This window comes from Lipomyces japonicus, assembly GCF_038497905.1.
Source record: "Lipomyces japonicus strain CBS 7319 unplaced genomic scaffold V1514scaffold_102, whole genome shotgun sequence".
Taxonomy (NCBI): domain Eukaryota; kingdom Fungi; phylum Ascomycota; class Lipomycetes; order Lipomycetales; family Lipomycetaceae; genus Lipomyces; species Lipomyces japonicus.
Genome location: NW_027117914.1, coordinates 1 through 14,908, shown reverse-complemented (window position 1 = coordinate 14,908; position 14,908 = coordinate 1). Strand labels below are relative to the sequence as shown.

Here is a 14,908-nt window from a genome sequence, read left to right as displayed (position 1 = left end):
GCGCAAGGGTCAACATCAAAACTGGCCTAAACCAGATAGGGAATATTTTGTAATATTCCCTGAGGGCCTTGATCAGTAAATCATTTTGCGAATCTGCTTGTTTAAACATTTTGAGACGCTTGGACAATGAACAGAAAAGAAGTGCGCGGTCGCGCGGTTTTTGTAAACATTTGGCGTGTTTATTTTTGCAGTTCCAGCCAATTTTGCAATGTTTCCATGACAACGTCAACATTGCCAACAAATTACAAATAAAACTTGTAATAAGTTTAACATAAACCAAGCATATTATATATTTATATATATAGGCGAATATTCGTAATTCGTATTTGAGTATAGCCAAATACGCGATGTTGGAGTACATCCTCGGGGATGCTGGACAACTTCGTCTTAATGTTGTCAATAAACGGAGATGTTGTCATTATGAAAAATTCCTTTATTGAATTATGTTTTTGCTCGTCAGTTTTTAAATTGACTCGTTGGTTTCTGTTTAGTTTTTGATTCAATTTTTCTTGTCACTATTTAGTGACGCGTTTGGGACACTCAATTATTTTGGGAAAAAATTCCCCCCTCTATTTTTGTAGTTTAATGAGAACGGTACTCGTCTGAGTCCGTTCAGCACGGTCACTTGAATAAGTAGACTGACTCGACAAGGAATTAGTTAATAATAATAGGAATTGTAATTAACTCAACTATAATATATAAGTAAATTACTTGGAATCGTGACTACTATAATTCGCGTTGGTGTGCTTACTTAGACGCTCAGTGTTGAGTGGGAACTTGATTTTGTTCAACTCTCCCATAAGGGTAGCAAACCAGCTGATGAATGTTAGACGCGCGCGCCGGTAGAAGTTGGCATGTATGCTGGACACGTTGTTGAAATTATCGAATATTGTCACACCCTGCCCTGACTCGTGCCTTTTGCTTTCTTTTGGCTTCGTGTTCTTGATTACTTAATCCACGGAGGTCGACACTTTTGTTGATCGCGAACTTCAATCATAAATTTAGTTGAGACTTGGTGCACACTCTTTTGTCAGTGCACCTTAATCTGCTTTCAGCTAAATTTGTTAGTCAACATTTTTGATTATAACAAAAATTATCTTTGGTGCGTTCGTCGATAAATCCATATATTTTAACACACGAATGAATTAAAAAAAAAAAACCTGTAGTACTAGTAGTTTATCAATTGACAACTTGTTCGATTTGTACAAGTTCAATTTATGTAGTAACCTCTATTAAAAAAAATAAAAAATATGGACGACACCGGAATCGAACCGGAGACCTCCCGCATGCTAAGCGGATGTGATAACCAACTACACCAGACGCCCTGATACAAAATTCAAGTATTTTAACTCTTTATTACATACTAACCACGTTTTAGGCCGGGTAACTATTTTATTTTTTGTCAATTGAGGCCTCGGTATTTGGGCTTCCCCGCCATTATCAAATAAGGCAGAAGGAGAAAAACAAAAGATTATTGCAAGAGCGAATAGTTTTATACCAGGTTGTAACGAATGAGCGTCCCGCGACCGAAGCCGTGGGAGCAGAAAACGGCCACGACAACAAACACAACGGTTACGCCGGCAGTTTCGTCAACAGCGTCAGCAACAACCGCATCAAATGGTAATGCGCCGCCGCCACGGCCCACGGCACAGATCAGTGCACCATCGTCGTCGGTGAGCATGGTTTCAGGCGATCAGCAGCAATACGGCACAGCGACCGGCGGCTTGTCCGGTCCGTATTCGTCGGCTTATTCGTCGTTCGCCAGCCGTCCGACGTATGGAGCGTATTCGTCACCGTTCTCGAATCCTTACTCGTCACCATACTCCACGTACACGCCGTATTCGTCACCATATTCGAGGCTGTACGGGCCGGGAGCTGGAGCGGGCATGGGGTTTAACGCCGCCGGTATTGGCATGCCCGGAGCTGGCGCTGGCGCGGGCAACGGTGGCGGAGGCAGTGCGGTGGAGAATTCGACCGCGGCCGCGTTTCAAATGTTGGAAGCCGTGGTGGGTGCGATTGGTGGGTTTGCACAGATGCTGGAATCAACATACATGGCCACACATTCTTCGTTTTTCGCCATGGTCGGCGTGGCCGAGCAACTAACCGCGTTGCGGCGCAGCCTGTTGGGTTCGGCCTCGATCGGCATGGTTGCGATCTGGCGCGTGTTGGTACGGATATGGAGAAAAATCATGGGCAAGAGTGGTGGTGGTGGTGGTAGGAATGATTCCGATGCAGGCGCTGTCATGGTTTCCGAATTTGACCGGTTTAAACGAGGCAAGCAACAACCGGTTGAAAGCGGGCAGCGATCGAAAATATCGATCGTGCCGGTGCTAGTGTTTTTGGCCGCCGTGTTTGGTGGGCCGTATTTAATGTCAAAGTTGATCAAGATGATGGCCGCCACCGCGGAGGCAAGTGGCCGGTACGAGCAAGACATGCGCGTGTCATTGCATGACGGCGCCATGTTGGCTGCCGGCAACACGGCAGCCAGCACGAACGGCGGCCATGCTCTTGACGAGCTTTCACCGGCCGAACTAATTATCGACCCGGCCAAGCTTGAATTTTGCCGGGCTCTGTATGATTTCACGGCTGAGAATGAGGCCATCGAATTGGCGTTCAAAAAGGGCGCCATCATTGCGATCATTGCCAGGGATAGCGCAGCAGCAGCAGCAGCAGGAACGAAAGACCAGGATCAGCAGCAGGAGCCAACATGGTGGCGGGGCAGGTTGCGGGACGGCCGCATGGGATATTTCCCGTCCAATTACGTCGAGTTGATCAAGCGCAAAAAGTCGGCTGAGTAGAGATTATTTTTTTTTGTACAATAGTAGTAGCAATAAACTACATCAACCCGTGAAGTTACGAACTGCTTACGTACTCATTTACATAAAGAGCGATGACGTGCCCATCTGCTTACTCAGCGTGACGATATGCACGGAGTACCAAAGCTGGTTTTGCTTTGACCGCATCCAGTTTCACCAACGAACGTTCGTTTTTGCAAGAAAAAAAAACACAATTCATCATGTCGATCCAGCCTCGATTCTTGGCTCACAAGCTGGCGTCCGCGTCAAGCGTGTCAACCGCACAGTCATCATCACCTCACGTGGTGGATTTGTACTTGGACTACGTGTGCCCGTACTCGGCCAAGTTGTTCAACACGGTGTACCACGACCTGTTACCTGCATTGGCGCAAACGTACGGGCCGGGCCAATTCGAGTTTGTGTTTCGTCAGGTCGTGCAGCCATGGCACCCTGCCAGCACGCTTGTGCACGAGGCGGCGATCGCGGTCGAGCGATTGGCGCCGGCCAAGTTTTGGCAGTTTTCAGGCGCCCTGTTTGCGCACCAGGCCGAATTTTTCGACACGGCCGTGTACGACGAGGCCCGGCATGCCACGTACCAGCGGTTGGCCGACCTGGCTGAGTCGTCCGTGGGCGTGAGCGCGGCAGACGTGGTTGCGTTGCTGAACGTGCCGGCAAAAGGCGACGACGGCGTGGAGCACAACACGGGCAACAAGGTCACGGTCGACCTGAAGCTATTTGTGCGCCAGCATCGGCAAAATAGTGTGCACGTAACGCCGACGGTGGCGGTGGATGGGATCGTGAACAACGACATTTCGTCGTCATGGACGGTTGACCAGTGGCAGCAGTTTTTGGCCACGGTGGTGAAGAATAATTAACATGAAATTAATGTAATAATAATGTAGCAAGCAAGCAATAACATGACATGTAAGCTAATGAGCAACCGTGTTTTTTTTTTTACGCATAGGTGACGCCGGCCAGGACGGTCAAGGCCGCCTTGACCGCGTCCACGCAGGCGGCGACTTCGGTCCTGACCGCATCGATCTCGGTCTGCCTGCGTGCGATCCAGTCAAGCCTGGTTCTAAGCCTGTGTCGGTGATGAAATGTAGTTAATATTGTCTGCATTGCAATGCCGAACATGACATGACATGTAACGCACCGCTTGCGGGATCGCAGGTTGTCGAATTGCACGCCAGCCCTGGTCCACGCCGCCACTTGCTGCTCCCCTCAGTAAGAACCACCCCGATGGCAAAAAATAAATAAATAAATCGTTTACCTCGCTGAATTGCTTAAATTCGACGTACAACCTGCGCTGGTCGTCTTGGTATTTGGTCATGATGAGCCGGTATTCGTCGTTCACCTTGGCCTCGTCCATTACGTAAACTGTGTGGGGGGAGGGGAGAGAATGAGAAGGTTTGGGAACGATTTGCCCATTTGAATATAAGTAGTAAACTTACCGCACAACGTTCCCGCCCGTCACAAACAACCACGTCTACATCACCCCCGCGACATGCCATGACCGTGTGGACGTGCGCCCTGTGCTCGCTTGCAGATTCGAGCCTGCTCTGTGCAAGGTGTGCCGCCGGATTGTCGCTGCCTGCCCGCATCAGGCTCGTGAACGCCAGGATCGACTATGCATCCGTGGCAGGCGCTGCCCGTGCTCACGCGCCCGACCACTCTTCCACTAAGATCACGACTGCCGATGCGTGCCGTGCGCAGCTGGGTCGTGCCCGTGTGGCATTGGCGTCGGCCAAATCTGACCTGCAAGGCCTGCAAGCATCGGCATGCGAGTTGCGCGACCAGGTCCGGCACCGGGCTCACGACCTGCACCGGGCCCGCCGGGCGCTGGCCAACGCGCATGACCTGCAACATGACGCGGTTGGCAAGTCGAGCGGCAGGGCCGTGACCAGGTTGGCTCATGCGCGTGCTCAGGTCCGTGCCGAGCGATGCAGGTTAGTTGCCGACGTGGCGGCAGCGTTTGCCGTCACTCGGCAGCAAGACGCAGCCGAACAAGTCGTGAGCGTGAATGGCATGCGGTGCGTAAACCTGGCGAGCATGTCCGAGTTGCCGCATCAGGTGTTGGCCACGTCGTTGGAACGCACGGCCGTAGTGTGCTTCGTGGCAGCCCAGGCACTATCCGTCGTGCTGCCGTTCGAGATAAGCCTGCATCAGCAGCATCAGCAGCATCAGCAGCAACAAACAAATCGACATTGCGTGATCAACAACACGCAAGCGGCGGTCGGCATCCGGCACCGGTCCGGCACAGGATTCACGCGACTGAGCATGCCATCATCGGCAGCTGACGTTGATGCGTTTTTTGAAGCCGTGGCCATGCTCACATGCAACCTGTTGTTTCTTGTCCCGGCCGATCAAGCGTCGTCGTTGTCAGCAGTGCCAGACCTGGGTCAGTTACTATGGGCCGTGTTGCATCGGCCGCGGGATGAAGACTACGAAATCGTCAGGCGCATCGCAGATGCAGATGCAGATGCAGATTTTGCCCGCGTTCTGGGACTGATCCGGCACTGCAACAGTGAAGGCCGTGATGGTGGCCATGATGGTGACGATCAAGCCAGGGCGTTGCATGACTGGCACATGGTCGATCACGTTGACCATGCCGAAACCTGGACGGACGTGCGCCGGCGGCGGTCGTCGAAACAAACTGGGCCGGCTACGAGTGCGACTACAACAAACTAGGCATTGATACATAATATTTACCATGTAATAATTGAATCTAATTTTGATCGTAACAGCTTACTATGGCGACAATGCGCGATTAAACCCGCCTTCGCGATTCCTAAACCATGCCAATTAGTATTATAATCGTGTAAAGATGTTTTTTTTTTTGCTTGTACTTACATGTACTGACGATACTCGGCAACCGAGGATTTGGCCACCGACCCGGCGTCGTTGCCGGCCACTTTTTTGGATTTCGTGGTGGCAAACCCAGAAAAGCCCATTAGTTTTGCCATCTTGACTGATTCCGTGTCCGAGTCGTCGTTGTCATTGTTATTGTCCTTGTCGTTGTCCTTGTCGTTGCTTGTTGCAGGCGCGCGTGCAGGCGGGGTCGGGCTGCGTCGTCGCCGCGGAGGACTGCGCTGCCGTCGCCGCCGGCGGTCGTCGTCGTCGTCGTCGTCTTCGTCATACCGAAGCACTCGTCGCCGGGCACGGTCACGGTCATGATCATGATCATGCCCGCTCCGGCCGTACTCGTCATAGTCGGCGCGACCGTCCACGTCACGGCGGCGGCCAGAAGCACCAGGACTGCGCGACCGGCGGCGGCGGCCGCTGCTGCTGCCTGGCTCGTCGCGCCTGCGATGCCAGTCCCTCCTGTCCCTGTCCGCTTGCCGGTGCCAATCACTGCTGTCCCGGCTGGACCTGTAGTCGCGGGAATGCCTGCGGTCGGACATGTCGTAATGCGTGTGTGTCTGCCAACATGAACATTGACATTGAAACCTGCAGTCGTAAACAAATTTCACGAATGCCCTAACCAGCAGCTGCCCATCTGTTACATAATGCATGACTAAAGCACGCGGCCTTGGGGTGGTTTATGGTTCACTGCGGCTTTTTTTTTTTTTAGCTCAGCCACAATTCCTCAACAATGTATTATCTTACAAATTCAATTTCCCGCGCAAAAAGAAAAAGCTACCGTTACAAAAATGTTTTAATATATTGTTAAAAAAAAAAAATAGACGTGGTTTACGACGCAATCGTGACTACGGTCGCAGACGACGATAGCCACGACGCGACAGTGTCAGCATCCACGGTGGCAGCCGTAAAATCAGTAGACGCGTCCAATTCTAGCAAAAAAATCGATTCCGAATCTCCATCAAACACGACGGCGGCTTTCAAGCTTGAATCGGTCGGCCGCACAAAGTAATCGGACGTGCCGCCGCCGCCGTACTGCGTTCCCGTGCCCTGCCACGTGTGCAGGTGCGACGTGAGGTATTGCGATCCGGACGACAAGACCTCAAACACGTCAAACTCGCCGCATCCGGATTGCCAGCACGAGCAATCGCCGTATTGCTGCGTGCGCGGGATCTTGCCGTTCAAGAACCACACCGCCGGCATGTCCACGTTGTAATCGCCGCTGTTGTCGGTCGGCATGGAAAATTCGAGCAAAAACAGTTTAAAATCACCAGTAAACCCGACAAACGCGGGCGCGTCTTGACGGTAAAACCCGCACGAGTCCGTCGTGCACTGCGTGTCGGAAAAGATGATGACTTCGGTATCGGACGGCAGCACGACGTCGGCCAAAACCTGCGACGATGCGGCTCCGGTTTGGCCGTCCGTGTTGGCGTACGACAACGAGTTGCCCCAGCATGACGACCACGTGCCTGATCCGTTCGTGCCGCCTTGATTGTTGAGGAACGTGAGGCCGGACAACGAGCCGGACGCAGCGTCGTAGTATCCAATTTGAGACCACGCGGCAGACGACGACGACGACGACGATGATGATGATGATGATGACGTGGCAGCGGCAGCAGACGACGACGACTCAACTGGCAATACCGTAGAAGACACAACAAACGTGGACGACTGCGCGTCCTGAGTAACAACAGCAGCGGTCGTGGCCGCATTCTCGCTGGCAACAGTTTCTTCCACCGGTTGCTTGACAACCGCAACCGACGTGGCACCAATAACCTCAGCCGACGTGGTCGCGTCAGGCAATTCGGTAGCAGATGACGCGTCTTCCGGATTGTAATACACGGTCTGCACGACGGTTACGACCTCAGTCACAACGTCCACGTCGCGCTTGGCATGCGCATGATGCTTATGCTGCTCATGCTTGCGGTGGACGCGGTCATGCACGGCACGTTTCAGCTTGGCTGACGACGCCGACGACGACGACGACGAGGTGTAGACCGCGACTTGCTTGATATCGACCGGCCCGCGGAAGTGCAACGACACGTCCTCGTTCAGCGGAGCCAGTGGGCCCGAAAACGACTGGGTCGAGGTTTGGCATTCACAGTTGTCCATGCCGGTCACGACCGAGTACGAGCCTGAAAACCCAACGTTTTCGTACGTGACTGCGGACACGGCGTCGCAGTAGTAGTTGCCATCAATCTCCTGGCACGACGACGACGCCAGCACGGCCGCAGGCAGGACCAGCAGCAGGCCCGAGGCCCGGGTCCAATTATGAAGCTTCATCGAAAGAGCGACTGAGGTGAGTACGTAAACAAAAAAAAAAAGAGCGACTTGAGGTTCGAAACCAGGGACTTCGGTAGCAGCGCAGGGGCGGGTTGGGTTGCTATTTATGTGATTATTTAGTGTTTAGGAGTCGCGTTCCGCACCGCCACAGCACCGCCGCCGTGGACGCGTGGCAAATGTCCAGCACGTGACTTTAATTGGCATGTAATTTTAAATTGTGGCAACGCGGGCGTTGTGGAAATTAAATTAAAATTAAAAATTTAAAAAATAAAGATAAAAAAAAATTGGACGACACCGGAATCGAACCGGGGACCTCCCGCATGCTAAGCGGATGTGATAACCAACTACACCAGACGCCCCAACGCTTAGAAACTTGTGCTATTTCTCTCCTCCCACTCCTGCGTGAACTTTGCAATTTTCGCGCCCGGTGTTTTTTGGGCCAAATTTCGCTTCACGTCCGTACGTTTAGCACTACTTCTACTGCTACTTTTTTTTTTTTTCTTTTGCCCTCTCATACCTCACAATAATAATGCCTGCCGTCGTGTGTCCGTCTTGCAAAACCGCAGTCACGGACTACGACTCCAGTGGCGCGCTGGTATGCACCAACTGTGGCCAGGTTCTCGAGGACTCGCACATCGTGTCCGAGGTCATGTTTGGCGAGTCCTCGTCCGGTGCCGCCGTCGTTCACGGATCTTTTGTCGGTGCTGATCAAGGTGGGTTCGATTAGTAGTTTTATGGTTCAACGTCAAAAATACTGACTCCCGGTGCGTTAGCGTTTGCCAGAAGTGGCGGCGGCGGCAGCGGGTACCGCAAGCACGGCAGCTACGAGTCCAGGGAGCAGACCTTGCTCAACGGCCGCAGGCGCATCACGAACTTGGCCACCGTGCTCAACTTGCCCGAATACATTGCCGACGCGGCCAACCGCTGGTTCCAACTCGCCGTCACGCAAAACTTCGTGCAAGGTCGCCGGTCGCAATACGTCGTGGCCGCGTGCCTGTACGTGGCATGCCGGCAGCAAGAAACCACGCACATGCTGATTGATTTCGCCGACATTTTGCAAGTTTCCGTGTTTGCGGTCGGCGCCACGTACCTCAAACTGGTCAAGTGCTTACAAATTAAAAAAATTCCCCTCATTGACCCGTCCATATACATTCAGCGGTTCGCGGTCAAGCTTGACTTTGGCGAAGAGACCCGCAAGGTCATGAATGACGCCGTCAGGCTCGTGCAACGCATGGGTAAAGATTGGCTGCATCAAGGTCGCAGGCCTGCCGGCGTGGCCGGTGCGTGCTTGCTCGTGGCCGCGCGCATGAACAATTTCCGCCGCAGCAAGACCGAGATTGTGTTTGTGGCAAAAGTGGCAGAGGACACGATTCAGCGGCGGTTGGATGAATTCAAGTTGACCGCCACCGGAGCGTTGACCGTGCAAGATTTCCGAGACACAAACATTCAATCCGAGGCTGACCCGCCATCGTTCACGAAGCATCGCAAGCGCGAATTGGCTGATCAGCGAGCGCGCGAGGCAAAGTTGCACGCAATTGATGCCGCGCCGAATTCGACTGCTGCTGCGGCCATAATTAGTGGTCATGACCGTCCTCCTGCACCCACGGCCGATACCGATACCGGTCACGACAATCACACGACTGAGGACGACCTTGAAGCCACGCTGAAAGATTCTCAATTGCAATCCATAACACAATCATTTGACACCACCACCAACGACGATGACGCTGATGACATTGTCAATCAAAAAACCATCAGGCGCGTGTTGAGTGACGATCCGGAACGGTTGTCTGACGTGGATGATGACGAGATCATGTCCGTCATGTTAAACGAGCACGAAGTCACGGCAAAATCAGAGTTGTGGATGCAACTCAACGCCGCATACTTGCAAGAGCAAGAACAGAAAAAATTAAAACAAGAAGAAGACATCAAGGCCGGCATTATTAAGCCACCGAGAAAACGCAAACGAAACAAGCCCAAGGATTCGAGTTCGGAAAACTTGCCCGACACGGCAGCCGAGAGTGGCAAGGCCGTGTTGCAAAAGAAGGCGTTTTCGAAAAAGATTAATTATGCCGCCATGGATCATTTGTTTACCAAAGTACGCAAGCCCAAGATATAACATTGATCTACTACTACTACTACTACTACTACTACTACTATGTATGGTAAAAAAAAATAAATAAAACAAAATATGATTGTATAATATATAAAGACTATTTGGCTTGGTTTAACGACGCCAGGATGGCCCTCAGGAATGCCTCGATGCCTTCACCAGCGTACGGAATGCCAAACTCGGCAGCCACGACCTGGCCCACGTTCGAACCTGCCTGAAACGATTGCCTCAACGTGTCTCCCAATGAATTTAATCCTTGCAAAAATTGCGGGCTTTGCAACACGCGTAACAATTCCGGTCTCGATCGTTCGATCGTCGGAGGCAAAAAATCGTACAGGGTTGATAATTCGGATTCAGGTAAAAATGACACATAATTTGCCAACGCAACCGGCGTGATTGCATCCGTGAAATTCAAGATTGGCACTGTTGATGATGCAGACGTCGATAACTCGGCCGTGGTGGCGTCCGTTGCTGGGATCGTGATTGATTGTAACAACGCCGACAGGTTCGGCTGGCCTGATGATGATGATGATCTTTACATTTTAATAAATTTGCACTCAATAAATGTATTTTTTTTTTTTTTTTTTTCATTATCTACAACTCACTGTTCAGGTTCTTGATCCACCATTTCCACGTCTCCACTAGCAGCAGGTTCCGCCGTCGTCGTCTCCGTCGTCGTCGCAAACACGTTCTCGAGATATGTGTTGACCTTGTTGAAAATAACCTTGTCCGATTCAGTCTGATCTGATAACTTGCCATCCGGCACGGGCGGGTCTTGCAACCAGAAAAATATTCGTTGTGACGAACTGTTGAACTTGAGCACGTACACCCGGCCGGTTGGGCACGAGCTCACGTGCACCCATTCGGCCTCGCCGGGGAAAATCGTGAGCTCGTCTGGTTCGACCGAGGCATCGGTCTTGGATGACCCGCGAGGTTCCCACACAAATGACAATAACGGAATGTCGTCCTCGTCATCGTCGTCGTCGTCATCGCCACCACCGGACGGCCGCGATAACGTGATCTTGCCCTTTTGTGGTAGCGGCCGTAACGTCTTTGACGGCGGATTAAACTCGAACCTGCCGGCTTTGAATGTCAGCAACGTGGTCGACGGTGGCATTGCTGTTGAACAAGCTTGGAAATTTGCTGCCTTTGGAGCTGTTTGTAGAAGCGGACGGATTTGGTGGAATTGGTAATAAACGTGTAAGCAAGAGAGGAAAAGAGCGGGGTTTGTTCCAGCGCGCTTTGCAACCGAACAATTCCAATATTCCAACGCCCAACTCAACATTGTTTTTTCCAATTCAACAAATCAATTCGGCCATGTCAACGTTGGAAGACTTGGACGCTCTCGAGCGAGAACAAAATCAAGATGAGGAAATGACTGAATCAATACCAGGTCATGCCAATAATGAACAAGATCACAACGAAAACGGTGACGACGACGACAATGACGAAGCGTTCGCGGACGAGATCCTGACCGCCAGCACGGCCGACATCGTGACCCGCCGCCGCCTGTTGGAAAACGACATCAAGGTCTTGAGATCTGAATTCCAACGCCTAAGTCATGAACAAAATTCAATGAATGAACGAATTAAAGAAAATCAAGAAAAGATCGAAAACAATCGTCAGTTGCCATACCTGGTCGGCAACGTGGTCGAGATCTTAAACATCGACCCCACCGAGCAAGATCTTGAAGAAGGTGCAAACGTTGACCTGGATGCGGCCCGGGTTGGCAAGTCTGCAGTGATCAAGACGTCGTCGAGGCAAACCATATTTTTGCCCTTGATCGGATTAGTCAATCCGGAAACGTTGAAGCCAGGCGACCTGATCGGCGTCAACAAGGATTCATACTTGGTATTGGATACCTTGCCAGCTGAGTATGATAGCAGGGTTAAGGCCATGGAAGTTGATGAAAAACCAACAGAGACGTATGCGGATATTGGTGGATTGGACAAGCAAATTGAAGAATTAGTCGAGGCCGTCGTGCTGCCCATGAAGAGTGCAGACAAGTTTAAGGCGTTAGGAATCAAGCCCCCAAAAGGTAGGCCTTTTTTTTACTTTACGTTTTTCAATACTAACATGAGCCCGGCAACCAGGTGCGTTAATGTACGGTCCCCCAGGTACGGGCAAGACGTTGCTGGCACGAGCATGCGCGGCGCAGACCAACGCCACGTTCCTCAAATTGGCCGGCCCGCAACTGGTGCAGATGTTTATCGGAGACGGTGCCAAGCTCGTGCGGGACGCGTTTTCGTTGGCAAAAGAGAAGGCGCCGGCCATCATATTTATTGATGAATTAGACGCGATCGGCACGAAGCGGTTTGACTCTGACAAGTCTGGCGATCGCGAGGTACAACGTACCATGTTGGAATTGCTTAACCAGTTGGATGGGTTTAGTTCCGATGACAGGGTCAAGGTCTTGGCTGCCACGAACCGGGTTGACGTGTTGGATCCGGCGTTACTGAGATCGGGCAGGTTGGATCGCAAGATTGAATTCCCGTTACCGAACGAGGAAGCTCGAGCAGGCATTTTAAAAATTCATTCCCGCAAGATGACCGTGGACGATGCCATTAATTGGGAAGAATTGGCTCGCAGTACGGATGAATTTAATGGCGCGCAGTTAAAAGCAGTCGCGGTCGAAGCCGGCATGATTGCGTTACGAAACGGGCAATCCAAGATTAGGCATGATGACTTTGTCGAAGCAATCACGGAAGTGCAAGCCAGAAAGTCAAAGGCGATTTCATTTTATGCTTAGAACCCGTTGCGTGACTTGGTTTTTTTTTTTTTTGTTGTTGTTGTTGTTTTTCTTTTATAATTATCTTGTTTAAATTCAATTATTGTTATTACTATTATTATTCTCATTATTCCGTACTATTTTTTATCATACATGCATTAAAAAAAAAAAGAAAAATAAAACACAAAAACATAAACATAAACATAAACATAAACATAAACAAACGCCAAAAGAAACAATGCTTGATCCATAAGTCTTATATACAAAAATAAACAAACAAATATTTAGTCCATAGATTTTTTTTTTTTTAACTGGCTGGTTGCAGGTTCTCGGCTTGATCGACATTAATCAAGTCTTTTAGCCATGGATCTTGCAATACCTGATCCACGGTCGGTCTTGAATCCACGTTGCGATCAATCATCTTGCGAATTAATGCCAAACTTTGATCCGACAAAACATATGGCACTCGCAATTCAGAATTAATAATCTCGTTTGAATCATAAAACGGGTTTTCCTTATAAATAATCGTGTACAACAATATGCCCAACGCCCAAACGTCTTGCTTCTTGCCGTCATACGACTGACCACGTAATACTTCCGGTGCGGCATAGTCAATCGTGCCCACAAACACCGTGAACGGCGCATCCTTGACGTACGCGGCCGAACCGAAATCGATCAACTTGATATTCCCGTCTTGATCTAATATCACGTTTTCATCCTTAATATCCCGATGCACAACGCCAGCACGATGCAAATGTGCCACCGCGGATGCGACTTGCCAAAAAATTGACCGGCATTCAATCTCGTCCATGTACGTGCCTCGTTCTCGCAATTCAATGTAATCAAACAGATCCATGCCGGGCACGTGCGGCGTCATTTCAATGTAGTAGTTCACGTCGTCCTCGAAAAAATCTCGCATGACGACAACGTTGCGGTGCGGGTATTGCCGCAGGTATTGCAGCACGTGGATCTCGAGCGGGATCGTGCCCAGCTTGCGATCCCGGATCCAGGTGTCGACCAATATGCGCCGCTTGGTTACATATTTCAGCACCACCATAACCGACGCCAACCCATCATCATCGTCGTCATCGTCGTCGTCATTGTTGTTGTTGTTGTTGTTCTTATCGGCATCGCTGGTTATTGAATTTTGCCGTCCATGCCGGTACTTGGCCAGCTTGACCTGCCCGTATGCACCTTGACCCATATCTTCAATGATTGAAAACCAAGCGATCGATTTCTTCTTCTTGTCCGAGTACGCTACTTCAAAATCACCCGTGCCATCCGCATGCGCGGTCGAACCAGTCAACGGCCGGTCAGTGGCATCGTGATCCAGTTCAATAGCCGCCATCCGCTTCTCTGCATCATCCACGCCGGCTTCCGCCTCAACCGAAACCTTGCCGGCGACAACAACAACATTATTATCATTATTAGTCTTGCTGCTGCTGCTGTTGCTGTTATTGTGATTGCCATGCGAGATACTGAACCGGCGCGAATTCATGACGACGACGTTAGAGTCGAAGCTCGTGGTCATGCCGGGGCCGGGTTCTGGATTTAACAAACCTTCTTTGATTGAAATTGAATCAGCAAAAAAAAAAAAAAAAAACCGGATAGTACGATAATTATGATAATAATAATAATAAACAAAAGACGTTGTTGTGTAGTAATAAATACTTTATAAGGTTCCTTGTTTTTTCTTGAACGGTTTTGATTTTAAACATGAAGCAAAAAAAGTTAACTCTTACGTAACGGTCACGTGAATGTAGTTGGCAAAAAATGAGATAACGAAACATATTCTCCAATTCACACGTGACCTATGTAATGTAAAGGTAGCCAGCCGCCCAGGGGTAAGGCTTTGACACCTTACCCTGATGTGTTTATAAACCTTCCTCCTTGTCTCATTAGCAATAACTAAATGTCAAAATGACTTTCATTGACGTGACAAACTCGTTAAACTAAATGATATGATTATTTTTAAATAATTCAAGTCTTAGCGGGCTGTCGAACTGCATATTATGCATATAAAAAATTTTTAATTTTTCATTTCTTCAAAAAAAATCACATGCCATTGTTTATTCGGTGAATGTCAACATTGCAAAATTGGCTGGAACTGCAAAAATAAACACGCCA

The 14,908-nt window shown here is 50.2% G+C and overlaps 9 protein-coding genes and 2 non-coding genes across 11 annotated transcripts; 5 read left to right on the top strand and 6 right to left on the bottom strand.

Annotated features, from left to right (window-relative positions):
- Window positions 1-1,251: 1,251 nt before the first annotated feature.
- Window positions 1,252-1,325, bottom strand: V1514DRAFT_t129. Its single transcript has one exon. It is a non-coding gene; the product is annotated as a tRNA-Ala (tRNA).
- Window positions 1,326-1,511: 186 nt separating this feature from the next.
- On the top strand, window positions 1,512-2,875 carry V1514DRAFT_313130 (Peroxin 13, N-terminal region-domain-containing protein; the record flags this gene model as incomplete). The annotated part of the gene is made up of 3 exons (XM_066925819.1): window positions 1,512-1,669; window positions 1,766-2,440; window positions 2,489-2,875. The coding sequence occupies 3 exons, from the start codon at window positions 1,512-1,514 to the stop codon at window positions 2,796-2,798; spliced, it is 1,143 nt and encodes a 380-aa protein (XP_066780584.1). The 3' UTR covers window positions 2,799-2,875.
- Window positions 2,876-3,016: 141 nt separating this feature from the next.
- Window positions 3,017-3,670, top strand: V1514DRAFT_287013 (thioredoxin-like protein; the record flags this gene model as incomplete). Its single annotated transcript, XM_066925211.1, has 1 exon — window positions 3,017-3,670. One exon carries the CDS (start codon window positions 3,017-3,019, stop codon window positions 3,668-3,670), a length of 654 nt encoding a protein of 217 aa, XP_066780583.1.
- Window positions 3,671-4,253: 583 nt separating this feature from the next.
- V1514DRAFT_339302 (UV radiation resistance protein and autophagy-related subunit 14-domain-containing protein) lies at window positions 4,254-5,539 on the top strand. Its single transcript, XM_066928959.1, has one exon. The coding sequence runs from the start codon at window positions 4,308-4,310 to the stop codon at window positions 5,484-5,486; it is 1,179 nt and encodes a 392-aa protein (XP_066780582.1). The 5' UTR covers window positions 4,254-4,307; the 3' UTR covers window positions 5,487-5,539.
- Window positions 5,413-6,249, bottom strand: V1514DRAFT_339301 (uncharacterized protein). Its single transcript, XM_066928958.1, has 2 exons — window positions 5,649-6,249; window positions 5,413-5,586 (listed from the first exon to the last, which is right to left on the bottom strand). Exons 1-2 carry the CDS (start codon window positions 6,197-6,199, stop codon window positions 5,547-5,549), a joined length of 591 nt encoding a protein of 196 aa, XP_066780581.1. The 5' UTR covers window positions 6,200-6,249; the 3' UTR covers window positions 5,413-5,546.
- A 120-nt stretch (window positions 6,250-6,369) lies between these two features.
- V1514DRAFT_339300 (putative TOS1-like glycosyl hydrolase-domain-containing protein) lies at window positions 6,370-8,027 on the bottom strand. Its single transcript, XM_066928957.1, has one exon. The coding sequence runs from the start codon at window positions 7,938-7,940 to the stop codon at window positions 6,489-6,491; it is 1,452 nt and encodes a 483-aa protein (XP_066780580.1). The 5' UTR covers window positions 7,941-8,027; the 3' UTR covers window positions 6,370-6,488.
- Window positions 8,028-8,225: 198 nt separating this feature from the next.
- V1514DRAFT_t128 lies at window positions 8,226-8,299 on the bottom strand. The gene has a single exon. It is a non-coding gene; the product is annotated as a tRNA-Ala (tRNA).
- A 67-nt stretch (window positions 8,300-8,366) lies between these two features.
- Window positions 8,367-10,147, top strand: V1514DRAFT_364974 (cyclin-like protein). The gene is made up of 2 exons (XM_066929798.1): window positions 8,367-8,653; window positions 8,714-10,147. The coding sequence occupies exons 1-2, from the start codon at window positions 8,470-8,472 to the stop codon at window positions 10,057-10,059; spliced, it is 1,530 nt and encodes a 509-aa protein (XP_066780579.1). The 5' UTR covers window positions 8,367-8,469; the 3' UTR covers window positions 10,060-10,147.
- On the bottom strand, window positions 10,030-11,202 carry V1514DRAFT_300128 (proteasome complex subunit Rpn13 ubiquitin receptor-domain-containing protein). Its single transcript, XM_066925525.1, has 2 exons — window positions 10,659-11,202; window positions 10,030-10,586 (listed from the first exon to the last, which is right to left on the bottom strand). Exons 1-2 carry the CDS (start codon window positions 11,168-11,170, stop codon window positions 10,154-10,156), a joined length of 945 nt encoding a protein of 314 aa, XP_066780578.1. The 5' UTR covers window positions 11,171-11,202; the 3' UTR covers window positions 10,030-10,153.
- Window positions 11,203-11,260: 58 nt separating this feature from the next.
- V1514DRAFT_339295 (proteasome regulatory particle base subunit RPT5) lies at window positions 11,261-12,950 on the top strand. The gene is made up of 2 exons (XM_066928956.1): window positions 11,261-12,091; window positions 12,147-12,950. The coding sequence occupies exons 1-2, from the start codon at window positions 11,371-11,373 to the stop codon at window positions 12,800-12,802; spliced, it is 1,377 nt and encodes a 458-aa protein (XP_066780577.1). The 5' UTR covers window positions 11,261-11,370; the 3' UTR covers window positions 12,803-12,950.
- Window positions 12,895-14,470, bottom strand: V1514DRAFT_339293 (kinase-like domain-containing protein). Its single transcript, XM_066928955.1, has one exon. It carries the CDS (start codon window positions 14,310-14,312, stop codon window positions 13,089-13,091), a length of 1,224 nt encoding a protein of 407 aa, XP_066780576.1. The 5' UTR covers window positions 14,313-14,470; the 3' UTR covers window positions 12,895-13,088.
- Between the last annotated feature and the right edge of the window lie 438 nt (window positions 14,471-14,908).

Bases quoted from the DNA above. Each gene is read 5' to 3' on its own strand.
- V1514DRAFT_339293 (XM_066928955.1), bottom strand. From the start codon at position 14,312: ATGACCACGAGCTTCGACTCTAACGTCGTCGTCATGAATTCGCGCCGG.
- V1514DRAFT_339295 (XM_066928956.1), top strand. From the start codon at position 11,371: ATGTCAACGTTGGAAGACTTGGACGCTCTCGAGCGAGAACAAAATCAA. The intron at 12,092-12,146 runs GTAGGCCTTTTT...CCCGGCAACCAG, and splicing joins AGGAATCAAGCCCCCAAAAG to GTGCGTTAATGTACGGTCCC.
- V1514DRAFT_300128 (XM_066925525.1), bottom strand. From the start codon at position 11,170: ATGCCACCGTCGACCACGTTGCTGACATTCAAAGCCGGCAGGTTCGAG. The intron at 10,587-10,658 runs GTGAGTTGTAGA...TAAAATGTAAAG, and splicing joins GTGGATCAAGAACCTGAACA to ATCATCATCATCATCAGGCC.
- V1514DRAFT_339302 (XM_066928959.1), top strand. From the start codon at position 4,308: ATGACCGTGTGGACGTGCGCCCTGTGCTCGCTTGCAGATTCGAGCCTG.
- V1514DRAFT_364974 (XM_066929798.1), top strand. From the start codon at position 8,470: ATGCCTGCCGTCGTGTGTCCGTCTTGCAAAACCGCAGTCACGGACTAC. The intron at 8,654-8,713 runs GTGGGTTCGATT...CCGGTGCGTTAG, and splicing joins TTTTGTCGGTGCTGATCAAG to CGTTTGCCAGAAGTGGCGGC.
- V1514DRAFT_339301 (XM_066928958.1), bottom strand. From the start codon at position 6,199: ATGTCCGACCGCAGGCATTCCCGCGACTACAGGTCCAGCCGGGACAGC. The intron at 5,587-5,648 runs GTAAGTACAAGC...GGCATGGTTTAG, and splicing joins GCCGAGTATCGTCAGTACAT to GAATCGCGAAGGCGGGTTTA.
- V1514DRAFT_339300 (XM_066928957.1), bottom strand. From the start codon at position 7,940: ATGAAGCTTCATAATTGGACCCGGGCCTCGGGCCTGCTGCTGGTCCTG.